We start from the raw sequence: 18256 nt of genomic DNA on the forward strand, positions 1-18256 counted from the left end.
AGCTGCGTGGGAACCGGGTGAGGAGCTGGAAAAAGGTGATGGCTAATCGACAAGGGGGGGGGGGGGGGGGGGGGGGGGGGGTAGGAAGCCCCCCAACTCGGCTGATCACGTGGAACGTGAGAGGGCTGAACGGGCCGATAAAGAGGGCACGGGTACTCGCACACCTTAAGAAACTTAAGGCAGATGTGGTTATGTTACAGGAAACGCACCTGAAACTGATAGACCAGGTTAGGCTACGCAAAGGATGGGTGGGGCAGGTGTTCCATTCGGGGCTAGATGCGAAAAACAGGGGGGGTGGCTATATTAGTGGGGAAGCGGGTAATGTTCGAGGCAAAGACTATAGTGGCGGATAACGGGGGCAGATACGTGATGGTGAGTGGCAAACTACAGGGGGAGACGGTGGTTTTGGTAAACGTATATGCCCCGAACTGGGATGATGCCAATTTTATGAGGCGGATGCTAGGACGCATTCCGGACCTAGAGATGGGAAAGCTGATAATGGGGGGAGATTTTAATACGGTGTTGGAACCAGGGCTGGATAGGTCGAAGTCCAGGACTGGAAGGAGGCCGGCAGCAGCCAAGGTACTTAAAGATTTTATGGAGCAGATGGGAGGTGTAGACCCGTGGAGATTTAGCAGACCTAGGAGTAAGGAGTTCTCGTTTTTCTCCTATGTCCATAAAGTCTACTCGCGAATAGACTTTTTTGTGCTGGGTAGGGCATTGATCCCGAAGGTGAGGGGAACGGAGTATACGGCTATAGCCATTTCGGATCACGCTCCACACTGGGTGGACTTGGAGATAGGGGAGGAAACAGGAGGGCGCCCACCCTGGAGAATGGACATGGGACTAATGGCAGATGAGGGGGTGTGTCTAAGGGTGAGGGGGTGCATTGAAAAGTACTTGGAACTCAATGATAATGGGGAGGTCCAGGTGGGAGTGGTCTGGGAGGCGTTGAAGGCGGTGGTTAGAGGGGAGCTGATATCAATAAGGGCACATAAAGGGAAGCAGGAGAGTAAGGAACGGGAGCGGTTGCTGCAAGAACTTTTGAGGGTGGACAGACAATATGCGGAAGCACCGGAGGAGGGACTGTACAGGGAAAGGCAAAGGCTACATGTAGAATTTGACTTGCTGACTACAGGCACTGCAGAGGCACAATGGAGGAAGGCACAGGGTGTACAGTACGAATATGGGGAGAAGGCGAGCAGGTTGCTGGCACACCAATTAAGGAAAAGGGGAGCAGCGAGGGAAATAGGGGGAGTGAGGGATGAGGAAGGAGAGATGGAGCGGGGAGCGGAGAGAGTGAATGGAGTGTTCAAGACATTTTATAAAAAATTATATGAAGCTCAACCCCCGGATGGGAGGGAGAGAATGATGGGCTTCTTGGATCGGCTGGAATTTCCCAAGGTGGAAGAGCAGGAAAGGGTGGGACTGGGAGCACAGATCGAGGTAGAAGAAGTGGTGAAAGGAATTAGGAGCATGCAGGCGGGAAAGGCCCCGGGACCGGATGGATTCCCAGTCGAATTCTATAGAAAATATGTGGACTTGCTCGCCCCGGTACTGACGAGGACCTTTAATGAGGCAAAGGAAAGGGGACAACTGCCCCCGACCATGTCTGAAGCAACGATATCGCTTCTCTTAAAGAAGGAAAAGGACCCACTACAATCCGGGTCCTATAGACCTATTTCCCTCCTAAATGTAGATGCCAAGGTCCTGGCCAAGGTAATGGCAATGAGAATAGAGGAATGTGTCCCGGGGGTGGTCCACGAGGACCAAACTGGGTTTGTGAAGGGGAGACAGCTGAACACAAATATACGGAGGTTGTTAGGGGTAATGATGATGGCCCCACCAGAGGGAGAAACGGAGATAGTAGTGGCGATGGATGCCGAGAAAGCATTTGATAGAGTGGAGTGGGATTATTTGTGGGAGGTGTTGAGGAGATTTGGTTTTGGAGAGGGGTATGTTAGATGGGTGCAGCTGTTGTATAGGGCCCCAGTGGCGAGCGTGGTCACGAATGGACGGGGATCTGCATATTTTCGGCTCCATAGAGGGACAAGGCAGGGATGCCCTCTGTCCCCATTATTGTTTGCACTGGCGATTGAGCCCCTGGCGATAGCGTTGAGGGGTTCCAAGAAGTGGAGGGGAGTACTTAGGGGAGGAGAAGAGCACCGGGTATCTTTGTATGCGGACGATTTGCTACTATACGTGGCGGACCCGGCGGAGGGGATGCCAGAAATAATGCGGATACTTGGGGAGTTTGGGGATTTTTCAGGGTATAAATTGAACATGGGGAAAAGTGAGTTGTTGGTGGTGCATCCAGGGGAGCAGAGTAGAGAAATAGAGGACCTACCGTTGAGGAAGGTAACAAGGGACTTTCATTACCTGGGGATCCAGATAGCTAAGAATTGGGGCACATTGCATAGGTTAAATTTAACGCGGTTGGTGGAACAGATGGAGGAGGATTTCAAGAGATGGGATATGGTATCCCTGTCAATGGCAGGGAGGGTGCAGGCGGTTAAGATGGTGGTCCTCCCGAGATTCCTCTTTGTGTTTCAGTGCCTCCCGGTGGTGATCACGAAGGCTTTTTTTAAAAGGATTGAAAAGAGCATCATGGGTTTTGTGTGGGCCGGGAAGACCCAGAGAGTGAGGAAGGGATTCTTACAGCGTAGCAGGGATAGGGGGGGGGCTGGCACTACCGAGCCTAAGTGAGTATTATTGGGCCGCTAATATTTCAATGGTGAGTAAGTGGATGGGAGAGGAGGAGGGAGCGGCGTGGAAGAGATTAGAGAGGGCGTCCTGTAGGGGGACTAGCCTACAGGCTATGGTGACAGCCCCATTGCCGTTCTCACCGAGGAACTACACCACAAGCCCGGTGGTGGTGGCTACACTGAAGATTTGGGGACAGTGGAGACGGCATAGGGGAAAGACTGGAGCCTTGGGGGGGTCCCCGATAAGAAACAACCATAGGTTTGCCCCGGGGGGAATGGATGGGGGATATGGAATGTGGCAAAGAGCAGGAATAACGCAACTGAAAGATCTGTTTGTGGATGGGAAGTTTGCGAGTCTGGGAGCGCGGACCGAGAAATATGGGTTGCCCCAAGGGAATGCATTCAGGTATATGCAACTGAGGGCTTTTGCGAGGCAACAGGTGAGGGAATTCCCGCAGCTCCCGACACAAGAGGTGCAGGATAGAGTGATCTCAAAGACATGGGTGGGGGATGGTAAGGTGTCAGGTATATATAGGGAAATGAGGGACGAAGGGGAGACTATGGTAGATGAACTAAAAGGGAAATGGGAAGAAGAGCTGGGGGAGGAGATCGAGGAGGGGCTGTGGGCAGATGCCCTAAGCAGGGTAAACTCATCGTCCTCGTGTGCCAGGCTAAGCCTGATTCAGTTTAAGGTATTACACAGGGCACATATGACTGGAGCACGGCTCAGTAAATTTTTTTGGGTGGAGGATAGGTGTGCGAGGTGCTCGAGAAGCCCAGCGAATCATACCCATATGTTTTGGTCATGCCCGGCACTACAGGGGTTTTGGATGGGGGTGACAAAGGTGCTTTCAAAAGTAGTAGGAGTCCGGGTCGAACCAAGCTGGGGGTTGGCTATATTTGGGGTTGCACAAGAGCCGGGAGTGCAGGAGGCGAGAGAGGCCGATGTTTTGGCCTTTGCGTCCCTAGTAGCCCGGCGCAGGATATTGCTAATGTGGAAAGAAGCCAAGCCCCCGGGGGTGGAGACCTGGATAAATGACATGGCGGGGTTTTATAAAGCTAGAGCGGATTAAGTTCGTCCTAAGGGGGTCGGCTCAAGGGTTCACCAGGCGGTGGCAACCGTTCGTCGAATACCTCGCAGAAAGATAGACGGAATGGGAAAAAGAAGGCAGCAGCAGCAGCCCAGGATCGGGGGGGGGGGGGGGGGGAGGAGGAACCAGAAGGACTCTCAGGGTTGTTAATATATACTGTATAGTATGTATAGGTCGTTGCTACAGATAATTATATATTGGACTGTTAAATTATATTTTTGGAGAGTGTTACTTGTGACAAGGCAGTTGCCAATTAGGGCTAGTTTTCATTTTTGTTATTTATTATTTATTCATTTTTTGTTTATAAAATAGGTCATTGTTATTTGTGTTGTTATAATATTGTGTAAAGGATGCACAATGTACTGTGTTGGTTGACCAAAAATTTTCAATAAAATATTTAATTTAAAAAAAATAAAGGTACCTGGATCTGCACCTAAATTGATGTAACCTGCAATGCTACAGAGTGGGCGCTGGAAGGTGGGACTGGAATGGCTAGCTAATTTCAGTTTCCTTTATTGTCCAGCACAAATTTTATGGGCAAAATGACCTCTTTAGGTGCTGTAACACCTCTATAATTCTAATAATAAATCCAATAGAGAATTAAGGAGAAACATCTTCACCCAGAGGGTGGTTGGAACGTGGAACATTGTATGTAGCACAAGGCTTACTTGTGGATACATTTAAGGAAGGTTAGATAAACATGGCTGAGAAAGGAATTGAAGATGGTCATGTTAAACATGGAGTCAAATGAAGAATGGTGCGGAAAAGCCTCATTAGGAAATTAAACACCAACATAGGCATGTTGGGAAATACGTAAATACGTAATAAAGTGAACTGAAGGGCACAAGAGGTTAACACAGCTAAAGTGAACATTGGGCGAGGACACGTGTCAGAGTTTGGGCAAAACTTGTAGAGCCAAGATTAATTAACACAGCATTAAAAAACTTATCCCAAACGTGATGAAAATGCACACAGATTTCAATGTGGAAGGGAATCTTAATTACTGACTAGTTATGTGATGTGATGAGAAACGTAGTGTACTGGGGTGGGGGAAGAAGGGACAAAGGATAATGGAGAATGTCATCAAGCCTGTTCCATATACTAGGAAACACATCAAAGCAAGGAGAGCCTCACTCACAGAAAAAATTCTGTTGCTAAGCACTGAAATGAAGGGTCCTTAGACAGCACCTTCTAAAATCTCGACAACTACCATCTAAAAGGCATGGGGCAGCAGATACATGGGAACATCACCACCTGGAAATTCCCCTCCATGCCATTCACCATCTTGACTTGGAAATATATCACCATTCCTTGAATGTCGCTGGTCAAAATCCTGAAACTCCTTTCTTAACAGCACTGTGGGTGTACGTACAGCACATGGATTGCAGCGGTTCAAGAAAGCCGCTCACCACCACCTTCTCAAGGGAAATTAGGGATGGGTAATGAATGCTGGCCTAGCCAGAGAAGTCCACATCCCTTGAATGAATTTAAGAACACAAATTATGAGAAATTGTTGGCTTCAGATGGACACAGAATTGCAGATTACTCGACGGCTCAGTTCAGAATCAAAACCATTTCATAATCCACCCAAGAGTAATGATGATCAGAGTGTGACAGGCAGGGACAGAACGTGCAAACTAAGGAGTGCACCAGCAGATAAGGTTAGATGTTGCAAAAATAGTTTAAAAAACAGTGCTAAAGACTCCCTGAATTCGCATTGCATCTGTAGTAAAATGGATGAATTGCCAGCTCAAATAGAAATAAATATGTATGAAAGGATAACCATTAGAGAGACATTGCTGCAAGATAGCAAAAGCTGGGCCTGAATATTCAAGGATGAATGACCTTGAAAGCCAGGAAAAGGGGGAGACACACAAGGACAACAGAGATCTGAACTTGGCTCTGAAGTTGAGAAGTAGCATCAGTTTGGGCAGAGATAAAAATTGTAAAGGTAAGAAGTCACTTGTGGGAGTAGTTTGTAGGTCCTCTAACAGTAACTGTATTATAGGATGAGGTATACAGTGAACTTATCCACTTTGACAGGAAGAATCAAATACCGCACATTATTTAAATGGAGAGACTCCCAGAACTCAGAGTACAGAGATGTCTTGGCACACGAATCACAATAAGTTAATACGCAAGTACAGAAAGTGACTAGGAGGGAAAATGGAACTTTGTCCTTTATTGCAAAGGGAACGGAGTATAAAGTAGAGACATTTTGCTTCAGTACAGGGCATTGGCAAGACCACATTTGGAACACTATGTAGTTTTGGGCTCTTTACTTGAGATATAATTGCATTACAAGGGGTCCAGTTTAGCTCACGTGACTAGGCAGCTGGTGCAGAGCAAGGCCATCAGCATGGGTTCAATTCCGGTACCAGCTGAGGTTACCCACCTTCTCAACCTTGCCTCTCGTCTGAAGTGTGGTGATCACCATCAGTCAGCTCTCCCCCTTAAAGGGGAAAGCAGCCTCTAGTCATCTGGGACTATGGCGACTTTACCTTGCCTTACAAGCATTTCAGAGTAGGTTCACTCGACTGATTCCTGTGATGAAGACGTTAGCTTCAGAGGAAAGGTTGGGCCTGTATGCATTGGAGTTTTGAACAATCAGAGATGATTTTATTGAAACACAAGATCCTTAGGGGACTAGGTAGGGTTTATGTTGAAAGGATTTTATGGGAATAGAACTAAGGGACAGTTTAAAAATAAGTGATCCCACAGAAAAGATACAGTAACGAGAAATCCTTTCTCTCAGAGGATCATGAACATGTGGAATTCTCTTCTCAGAGAGAGGTAGAGTCATTGAATATTTTTAAGGCAGAGTCCGATAGATTCTTGAATGATGAGTGGTATTGGGGGGTAGACAGGAAAGTACGAGGCCACAGTCCAGTCAGTCATGATCTTATCAGGTGGCAGAGCAGGCTTTAGGGACTGAATGGCCTGCTCCTGGTTTGCATGTAATAGAATTTATTCGACTGTGAAAAATATAGTTCACCAGTTCAGAATCCAGTTTCTATTCCCTTGGATTAAAAAAAACACATTTCCGAAGTCACAATACCAGTAGTTCAGTTTGTACCTGTACACAGAGATCTAGTGGAGTAACACCATTTTTGTCAGGTAAATATTTGGCTCCCCTTGAAATCAGGATCTGTGCTGTATCCCTTTGGCCATGACTGAAATACATTAATAGGTAAATTAGTCAACTTCAAAATGTACTTTTTTCAAATGTATTTTATTACAAACATGTATCAATTCAGGTTACAACACAAATACCCCGGGGAAACATAATACCCAGCAATCAACTATACAGTCTGTACACATCATCTAGGCTGTTTAGCATAGGGCTAAATCACTGGCTTTGAAAGCAGGCCAGCAGCACGGTTCAATTCCCGTAACAGCCTCCCCGAACAGGCGCCGGAATGTGGCGACTTGGGGCTTTTCACATTTGAAGCCTACTTGTGACAATAAGCGATTTTCATTTCATTTCATTTCATCTATTAATTACACTTTGTGCTTTAAACCAACTCAGCTCGATTTTTTGTGGCACTCATTTGTTAAAAAAATATATCTGATGTCAGGTAACAGAACAGGTAATAATTATTGTCACAAGTAGACTTACATTAACACTACAATGAAGTTACTGTGAAAATCCCCTAGTCGCCACATTCCGGCACCTGTTCGGATACACTGAGGGAGAATTCAGAATATTCAATTCACCTAACAGCACGTCTTTCCTGTGGGAGGAAAGCAGAGCACCCAGACGAAACCCACGCAGACACAGGGAGAACGTGCAGACTCCACACAGACAGTGACCCAAACAGGAATAAATCTGGGACCCTGGAGCTGTGAAGCAACAGTGATAACCAGATAACAAGGGACCCTTTTTTTTTATTCCAAAGCAAGCCGACACCTCTCAGATAGGGCCAAAAATAAATTCAGAACATAGATATGATACGAAACTAGGAGTGTCCATGGTTCAACCTTGGGTCCATGACCACTCTGCTACCGTAATGCTATAACTGACCTGAGTGGCTTGAGTTTTGGGGAAGGAAGAAAAGAGGAAACTAGTCAGAATATCTATTTCAAATCACTACCAGATGATCTGCAATGGAAACGGTGCATATATAAGCATCAAATGAGCTCAAGATAAGCAGGCCATCCAGGACACTACAGGTCAGCAATACTGTTTTCACAGGAAAGGGACAGTAAGGTGATAGCATACATCAAGACTAGGTAGCATGGAAATGTGCTTTTTAAAAGCAATCAATGGGGTAAGAAAAAAGCAAGGAAACTGCACTGCATAAAACCTGCATTATTCAATGGTATCTTAAATTACTATTTTCTCTTCCTGTTGTTGCCAAATTGCTCCTAGAAAATGTATACAAGTGAATGTTCATATCGAACACCAAAAGTCAGACCCCAGATTCTGGACCATATAATAATTACTATAAGCAATATATATCCAATATGTTTTGTCTCAGTGATACTTCCCAACGGAAAGCTACAAGTGAATACCCAATACTTTAGAGAGAAGTGGTTCCAGTCACAACATCATCGGACATCAATCTTCCAGTAAAATAAGATGCGTAAGGTGCGTAGTATGCTTTCAACAAGATATTTTCTCCTTCCCTTCCAACAACCAAATGCCATACAGACAAGTTATTCTGACTTTTCATTGTTGCCAGTGATTCATATCCACTGCTCATCTCTTGTGAGTTCAGAGTTGAATACAGTCCAATTCAGGCAGTGCATTGTCTGTTTAGTGAACGCATTGCAAGTAGTCATTCGCTGATGCAAGGGCTACTGCCACACACGTTCCTTCTTGAAGTCACACAGGATCAGGGTGAGCTGGCAAGATGGATACAGAACTGGCTAGGTCATAGAAGGTAGAGTAGCAGCAATGGAAGGGTGCTTTTCTGATTGGAGGGCTGTGACTAGTGGTGTTCCGCAGGGATCAGTGCTGGGACCTTTGCTTATCATAGTATATATAAATGACTTGGAAGAAAATGTAACTGGTCTGATTAGTAAGTTTGCAGACGACACAAAGGTTGATGGAATTGCGGATAGCGATGAGGACTGTCAGAGGAAAGATCGTTTGGAGACTTGGGCGGAGAGGTGGCAGATGGAATGTAATCAGGACAAATGTGAGGTAATGCATTTTGGAAGGTCTAATGCGGGGCGACCTGATAGAGGTCTACAAAGTTATGAAGGGCAGAGACAGAGTGGATAGTCAGAGGCTTTTTCCCAGGGTGGAAGGGTCAATTACTCGGGGGCATAGGTTTAAGGTGCGAGGGGCAAGGTTTTGAGGAGATGTACGAGGCAAGTTTTTTTTTTTTTTTTTTTTTTTTTTTACACAGAGGGTAGTGGGTGCCTGAAACTCGCTGCCGGAGGAGGTGGTGGAAGCAGGGACGATAGTGACGTTTAAGGGGCATCTTGACAAATACATGAATAGGATGGGAATATAGGGAAACGGACCCCGGAAGTGCAGAAGATTTTAATTTAGACGGGCAGCATGGTCGGCACAGGCTTGGAGAGCCGAAGGGCCTGTTCCTGTGCTTTTATTTGTTCTTTGTCCTTGCGATGGCACGTTTCTGTAGCAATGGAAAGACGTAGTATTCCAAAATTTCTGTACTCCAGTTTGGAGACTTCAATGCCCAAGTGCTTCGGTCATGCCAAATGCTTCGGTCATATGCAAACTGTTGAAATCAATCTAGCATAAAATGATATTTTGCTTGCATGAATTCTTTCATCTTAATTTTGACCACCTAATAGGTCAACTCGCACAATCAAGTGCATCATTTAGTGGGCGACCATCATCCATTCCACAAACAACACGAAAGCAAAATATTGCAAATGCTGTAAATATGAAATAAAAACAGGAAATGCTGGAAGTACATAGCAGGTCAGGTAGCATCTTTCGAAAAAGAAACAGAGTTAACATCTCAATTGGATGGCCTTTTTAATCAGCACTACCTAACTGCAGAATATTGAGCGTTTTCTGATTTTAATCCATTCTAATGACGTGGCCTAGCTATTATACTTAACACTGCTTATGCACTGGAGCATTTAGATGTGCACTTGCGATCTGAAGGCATGCCAGACTTTGGGCCAAGTGCTGGGAAGTGGCATTAGAATAGTTAGGTGGTTGTTTTTGACTGGCGCAGACTCGATAGGCCAAAAGGCCTTTTCTGTGCTGTGTGACTCTATGACACCCATCATAATTTGAGTTGAAAGGCTGTATTTTTTGGTGTTGACTCTATTCTGCCAACAGATCCCAAGGATCTTTCTGAAGTAACATATCTGAAATGATTCAATCTGCCTCCCGCTTCTGATAATGTAGTCCAAGGTTCAGTGCTATACTGCAGCCCAATTAACACACGGCATTATAGATTCATGGTTGCCCAAAGCTCTCCAAATGCCGTAGCAGTGCTAGCAATATGAGTGGCTTTCTCCTTATCTGGCTTCATTTCACTAGAGACGGTTGGTTTCAGGTAGTAGAAATTACCTAAATTTTTCAATTCAATGTGTCTGCTTTGGCTAACCACCATGAATCATTGTTATTGTCTTTTGTAAGCTGATCGTATCCCCTAATACCTCTGCAACAATTGAGAGGCCACTTAGAAGAACAGATTGACTAATTTTCTTACCAAAAGGTTTCCGTAATTACAAACTTTAAAAGTACACTAAATGCCATCAAACTCAGCAAAACTCCTGATACAAAATATTATCGTTTTAAAAATGCTTTGAAAAATAAACATATTGTAGTCAATATACCATGAATTAAACTTCAATACCATAAGACCATAAGACATAGGAGCAGAATTAGGCCACTCAGCCCATTGAGTCTGGTCTGCCATTCAATCATGGCTGATATTTTTCTCATCCCCATTCTCCTGCCTTCTCCACATAACCCCTGATGCCCTTGATTAATCAAGAATTTATTTATCTCCGTCATAGATAGATGTCATAGATGTTTACAGCATGGAAACAGGCCCACAGGCCCAGCTGATCCATGCCACCCAGTTTCCTTCACTCAGCTCGTCCCACTTGCCTGCATTTGGCCCATATCCCTCTATACCCACCCTGCCCTTGTAATTGTCTAACTGCTTTTTTGAAGGACAAAATTGTATCTGCCTCTGGCAGCCCATTCCAGATGCTCACCACTGTGTGTGAAGAAATTTCCCCTCTGGTCTCTGTTGTATCTCTCTCCTCTCACCTTAAACCTACTCCCTCTAGATCTAGACTCCTCTACCTTTGGGAAAATATGTCAACTATCTACCTCATCTATGCACCTCATTATTTTGTAGACCTCTATAAGATCACCCCTAAGCCTCCTACGCTCCAGGGAAATAAGTCCCAGCATATCCTTATAACACATAATAGGGTGACCAGAACTGAACACAGTATTCCATGTGTGGTCTTACCAATGTCTTGTACAACTTCAACAAGATGTCCCAACTCCTGTATTCAATATTCTGGCCAATAAAACCTAGCACGCTGAATGCCTTCTTCACCACCCTGTCCACCTGCGACTCCACCTTCAAGGAGCTATGACAGATTGATAGATATTCTTCCCACACCCTTGCAGGAGGTGGTGGCCCATAACCACAGGGAATAGCAAGAGCTAGCAAATGACAGACACAACTGCATTGACTGAGCAGCCTGGAAAAGATGGCACTCAACATCAATTGACTGGCTGTTGTTGAAGCTGTTGCATGTGATGCTGCCAAGAACATTCAGGATAACTTTATGCTCCTACCTTTATGTCTCCACCTCACCCTCACCCTGTTATCTCACATGATGGCTGTGACCATGGACCGCTTGCATTCTACTCTTGCAGTTCCCTCAATCATACTCTGTCTTTCTGCATTTATGCTTTCAGATACCCCAAAACAGTCCTCTGGTCAGTAAGTGCAGCCTCATGAGCAGAGAGAGCTACACCAAACCGGTGATGAAGAAGAACCATATTCTGATCTGACAATCAAAACTACCAGTTTAGATACTGGCTCTGCACAGTTGAGGGCAGTACAGAATCTTGATCAGCACCTGAAGTCACAATGGGTGAAAAACGTGGTGCAAGAGAAAAGCAGGAGCAAGATATGTTCCGGATATAACATGTACTCAAGATAGCTTTAATTCTGAGATACACGCTTGACATTCCCAACAAAAGTTGAAACTCTTGATTAAGCTTTCTACTTTGAAGAACTATATAGAGACAACAACCACTACCTGGACTCCAATCTGTTCCATAAACCTTCCCTGGTCCATCAACTTGGTTCTAGTTTGTATTTGCTGTCATTTTTGAAAAGGCAGTATCATAAATTGATAATAATCTTTATTATTGTCGCAAGTAGGCTTACATTAACACTGCAATGAAGTTACTATGAAAGTTCCCGAGTCGCCACACTGCGGCGTCTCTTCAGGTACACAGGGAGAATTCAGAATGTCCAAATTACCTAACAGCACGCCTTTAAAGATGGCGCTGGAGCATGGCGACTCTCTGCGAGCTCTCTCAACCAGACCCCTTTCTTTTATCTCTTTTCACTGTTCTGACCTGCTAAAACTCTTTTCCACTTCATATATAATTCTTGTTTGGCCCTTGTTTCGTACTGCAACCAATCACTATCTGTTGCTGTACCATTATCAATGTACTCTATCGATTATTCTTTTGTCTACTGTGTACGATCCCTTGGCCGCAGAAAAATACTTTTCACTGTACTACGGTACATGAAATGAAATGAAAATCGCTTGTTGTCACAAGTAGGCTTCAAAAGAAGTTACTGTGAAAAGCCCCGAGTCGCCACATTCCGGTGCCTGTTAAACTATCAATCAATTGTGGGAGGAAACCGGAGCACCCAGAGGAAACACAGACACGGGGAGAACGCCCAGACTCCTCAAAGACAGTAACCCAAGCCGGGAATCGAACCTGGGACCCTGGTGCTGTGAAGCAACAGTGCTTACCACTGTGATACTGTGCCGCCTCATCAGATTAAGAAGCAATGCAACTAACTATATAATGCTGAAAGAAAATGTGGTTGCAGAAAGAGCTTTTAAAAGAACTAGTGTGCTGCGATTTAAAAGAACTGATGTCCTGGAAATAGTACAAGGGATCCGAAGTATTGTTTAGTTGCTTACTTAGAAAGTGATAACCAGACAGGGGCACTTTGCTATTATGTCACTGATGGAAACACATGGTACAAAAACAGATTTTGGTTTTGATTTGTTGGCACTTATAAAACAGACACACAGGCTTACTTTATCTAAAACTATGAATGGTTGGCATTATTCACGGCTCCAGTTTAGAACTGTTCATCTTTAAACTCAGCTGGCAATCAACTCAACAAATATAAAATGAATTTAAAATTTTTGAACCCAAAGTCAAACTTATTGGACAAACACAATACAATTACAAACACCTGGTTTGAAACTGGTCAATCGATTTAAATACATTTGTGGGAAGTATAATTCCAAAGGAAAAATCCACAATACCTGCAAGCAAAGTACAAAGGGGTAGCTCCAGAAACATTAGGCCGGTTAATATCTGCACCACTGTCTAGAAGGCAAAGTACTGTCTGTGAAGAGAAAAAAAAGATGACAAAGCAGATCGCACTGAGCATCCAAAAGGTAATATGCACACTACACAAGTGTCAGGCAATGGTCATACCCAACAGCATAGAATCTAACCAAATGCCCTTGACTTTCAAATGTATTATTACGGAAACCCGCATCATAAACATTCTGGGGGTCACAATTAACCAGAAACTTACATAAAAATACAAATATTGCAGCTACAAGAGCAGATCAGATGCTGGGAAATTTACAGAGTGACTCATTTACTGACTTTCTAAAGCCTGCCTAGCATCTACGGCATGATGGCACAACGGTTAATACCACTGTCTCACAGCGCCAGAGACCCAGGTTCCATCCAACCTCAGGTGTGTGGAGTTTGCACATTCTCCCCGTGTCTACGCGAGTTTCCTCCGGGTGCTCCGGTTTCCTTCCACAATCCAAAGTTGTGCATGTTAGGTGGATTGGCCATGTTAAAAATTGCCTCCTTAGGGTGGGGTGGGCCTAGGTAGGGTGGTCTTGGTCGGTGCACACTTGATGGGCCGAATGGCCTCCTTCTGCACTGTAGGGATTCTAAGTCATAGGGCAGTACGGTAGTTCGCACTGTTACTTCACAGCGCCAGGGATCGATTCCTGGCTGGGTCACTGTCTGTGCGGAGTCTGCATGTTCTCCTCGTGTCTGCGTGGGTTTCCTCCGGTTGCCTCCCACAAGTCCTGAAAGACACGCTGAAGAGTGATTTGGACATTACGAATTCCCCCTCAATGTATCCGAACAGACGCCCTAGTGTGGCGACTAGGAGATTTTCACAGTAACCTCATTGCAGTATTAATGTAAGCTTACTTATGACACGAATAAAGATTATTGTAAGGAGTGTGATGGATAACTGCAGGTCCAACAACACTCAAGAGGTTTCACACCATCTAAGAGAAACCAACAACTTAATTGGTACCCACCCATCAGCTAAACATTCACTCCTAGGCAGAATACAACTGTAGTGTACACTATCTACAGGAGGCACTGCAGCAACTCATCAAGGTTCTTTCCACAGCATCTTGCAAACCCACAATCTCCACCACCGAGAACAAGCACATCGACCGCGCAAATCTCAGCTTGCACAATGGCAGCTAACTTAGTCCTTTGAAAAATTCCCAGGAACATCTCCCAAAAATGTACATGGGTCGAAGACTGTCACAATTTCAATGTGCAAGATGTAGAGGCTCTGCAAGGAAAAGGTTTGTCCATAATTTGGGATAATCTTGTATTCAATCTTCAAAATGGCAATAGCTGCATGGGAACACCACATGAAAGTCTCCATCCAATTCACACACCATTCTACCTTTGAAACATATGCTGTTCTTCATCGCTGCGGTGTCAAAATCCTTCAACTCCCTCCCTAACTACACCACACAGACTGCAGCAGTTCTTGAAGGCAAATCATCACTGCTTTCAAGGGCAATTAGGAATGGGCCATAAAGACAGCCTTATCAGCAATGCACACATATAAAACAAAAAAAAATGGTCGACAGCCAATGGACGACTTTAAGTGCAATTACTTTGGTAATGTAGCTAAATACGGCAGCAAAATTGCCCACCAAAAGTTCCACAAGGATATAGACAAATCATTTGTTTAAATCAATGTTGATTGAAGGGTAAACATTAGCCAGGACTTGGGCGAATTCTCCTTATCTTGATAAACACTACTGGGGATATTTTACCCCTATCAAAGAGGACAAACATGTAGCTTACTATCTTACCCAAAACAGAACTATTTGGTAGAGGTTTTCAAAGGCAGGAGATTTAAGAGCAATTTAGATACAGAGATTTAATATAATTGACAAAAAAGTCAGAATGACGTGAGAGAAAAAAAATCATGCAGCTAGTTATGATCTAGAATGCGCACCTTGAAAGGGTGGTGAAGCAGATTTAATAGTAACTTTCAAAGGGGAATTAGATAATAATAACGGAGAAACAAATTGCAGGATTGCAGGAAAAGAGCAGGGGAGTTCTTTAAAAGAGCTAGTCCAGGCGCAATGGCTCTAATGGCTTCTCTCTGCACTGTATCGTTCTATGGTCTCACGGAAGTTGCAGTCCAAAATGCATTCAGTCTCAGCAAGAGCTGAATTCACAGCCTTCCCATCGGGGAAATCTATTACCACCGAGCCAGGCTGACACAATGAAGCACTTTACATCAAAACAAAGCATCACTTTTGCCCAAATAAAACACCAAATTAATTGTGTTTGAACTTAGGATAGTGCTATAGGTTTGCAAGAAAAATACGCAACTCCTGATGAGAAATATTAGCTATCACAAATATGGTCTTTTTGATTCCATACATACAACTCATTTCTATCTACAGGGGCTGTTTAGCACAGGGCTAAATCGCTGGCTTTGAAAGCAGACCAAGGCAGCAGCACGGTTCAATTCCCGTAACAGCCTCCCCGAACAGGCGCCGGAATGTGACGACTAGGGGCTTTTCACAGTAACTTCATTTGAAGCCTACTTGTGACAATAAGCGATTTTCATTTCATTTCATTTTCTAAACAGGAAACTGAAGTAATCTGGCAAAGATTGTTGTTTTGTCCATCAGTCATGGCATTGGCTTATTTCAGTCACAAACATAAACGTTTTCTTTGAGTTTTGAGTCTTGATCCTCTACAGATAATCGAGATACCACAGACATAAAGGCATCTCTAAAGGTGTGGATCAAAATACTGAACTAGAGGAAACTGCCTGGACTAAAAACCGTTAAAAAAGTGCCATGATCAAAATACAGTTGAGCAGGAAAGATGGGGCGGATGCAACTGATATTTTTTCAAACTTTTTCCTGTTTTAAATTGATCTATTAACTCATTACCTCCAGCATATACAAATTAAGCAGTTGACATTCTATCCGAAGCAGTGTTCGCAATAGTAAAAACACCGGTGGTCATAGCACACATTAGAAAGCACAGTGACAAAGACAAAGAAACAATGCAAGGAATGGCTAATGTGACATTCCTACTAATGCTGCAATTAAGAGCAAACAAAACATGTACTGTAATAAGAGTGCGTGAGAGAACAACAACAAAAATCAAGAAGTGTTTAATAAAAATAATCGCTTATTGTCATAAGTGAGTAGGCTTCAATTAAGTTACTGTGAAAAGCCCCTAGTCGCCACATTCCGATGCCTGTTCGGGGAGGCTGGTACAGGAATTGAACCCACACTGCTGGCATTGTTCTGAATTGCAAGCCAACTGTGCTAAACCAGGACAACGGAAATTCATCTGTGAGGACAGATTCAGGCGAGTGCTCAGTTCGAGTAATTTCTCAGACCATATATTTGGTATGCAAAACTCTTCAACTTATAGGGACATGCATCTACCAATTTTAATGTACCAAGAAAAAAAACCTGCAATGCAAAAATTCCATGTTAAATTTTAGAATAGGCTGCGCTCTCCACTCATTTAAAAATCACTACCTCGTGTTCTTCGGCGTTACAAAAGCATTTCAAAATAAGTCCAAATCCGAACTTAGGATGTGTAGTTAAACAGCACATTACAGATATCAGATGGTTATAAAACAATTCTGAATGCCTTATGTGGATGACACAGTAGCAGTGGTTATCACTGCTGCTTCATAGCGCCAAGGACCCGGGTTCTATTCCCACCTTGTCCGTGTGGAGTTTGCACATTCACCGTGTCTGCATGGGTTTCCTCCAGGTGCTCTTGCTTTCATCCCAAAGACAGAAGGTGTGTCGGTTAGATGGATTGGCCATGCTATGTTGTCCCTTTAGTGGCCAACGGTTAGGTGAGGTTACAAGGATAAGGCAGGGGAGTGGGTCATTCTTTCGGAGGTTCAGTGCAGTGCTGTTTAACTTCACATCATTTTCTTAAAGTCATGTGCACTCACCGTCTTATGCCCATTCTGACAGGCCACATGTAAAGCAGTCTGACCCATTGCATCTTCAACATCCACATTATCAACATGCTGAACTAGGTCATGAAGCAGTTCAGTACGTCCATTAACAGCCAGCCAGTGAATCTGCAGCAACAGATTTGTTTCATACCGTTAGCAAGCTCTAGTTATTTGCTGGAAAACAAGCTCTTCCTTTAAAATAAGTATGCTTATTCTACATCACCATTATTTTCACTGGTAATTAAACAAAGCCAGTATGACATCCTTCCCTGATTGGAGTAATCATTTCTCTAACAGCAACACAGGACACTGCTGCACCTATCCTCAAGTCTCCCACTGCTTCACTGAACTAAACAGATACTCTGTGCAGCTAATTTTAGTTACTTTAATCTAGTTTGATGTAATGCTGATGTATGTAAATCAAGCAGCACGGTAGCATAGTGGTTAGCACTATGGCTGGGTCCTGGGTCCCAGGTTCAATTCCCGCTTGGGTCACTGTCTGTGCGGAGTCTGCACGTTCACTCAGTGTCTGCGTGAGTTTCCTCCGGGTGCTCCGGTTTCCTCCCACAGTCCAAAGACTGTTAGGTCATTTGGACATTCTGAATTCTCCCACTGTGTACCCGAACAGGCGCCGGAATGTGGCGACTAGGGGCTTTTCACAGTAACTTTATTAGAACAAACAAAGAACAAAGAAATGTACAGCACAGGAACAGGCCCTTCGGCCCTCCAAGCCCGTGCCGACCATACTGCCCGACTAAACTACAATCTTCTACACTTCCTGGGTCCGTATCCTTCTATTCCCATCCTATTCATATATTTGTCAAGATGCCCCTTAAATGTCCCTATCGTCCCTGCCTCCACTACCTCCTCCGGTAGTGAGTTCCAGGCACCCACTACCCTCTGCGTAAAAAACTTGCCTCGTACATCTACTCTAAACTTTGCCCCTCTCACCTTAAACCTATAAATGAAAATCACTTATTGTCACAAGTAGGCTTCA

At 44.2% G+C, this 18256-nt stretch overlaps 1 protein-coding gene across 3 annotated transcripts in view; it reads right to left on the minus strand.

Annotated features, from left to right (window-relative positions):
* Positions 1-18256, minus strand: part of hace1 (HECT domain and ankyrin repeat containing E3 ubiquitin protein ligase 1) — a 119562-nt gene that overhangs the window by 73114 nt on the left and 28192 nt on the right. For all 3 annotated transcript variants that reach the window (XM_072499858.1, XM_072499856.1, XM_072499857.1), the window contains exons 6-8: positions 17254-17385; positions 13286-13368; positions 6873-6969 (exon numbers count right to left, since the gene is read on the minus strand). In XM_072499858.1, the coding sequence (XP_072355959.1) occupies positions 6873-6969; positions 13286-13368; positions 17254-17385 (312 nt within the window). The remainder of the gene's footprint in view (positions 1-6872; positions 6970-13285; positions 13369-17253; positions 17386-18256) is intronic.

The sequence above is a fragment of the Scyliorhinus torazame genome, chromosome 4, assembly GCF_047496885.1.
Source record: "Scyliorhinus torazame isolate Kashiwa2021f chromosome 4, sScyTor2.1, whole genome shotgun sequence".
In the NCBI taxonomy this organism is placed as follows: Eukaryota; Metazoa; Chordata; class Chondrichthyes; order Carcharhiniformes; family Scyliorhinidae; genus Scyliorhinus; species Scyliorhinus torazame.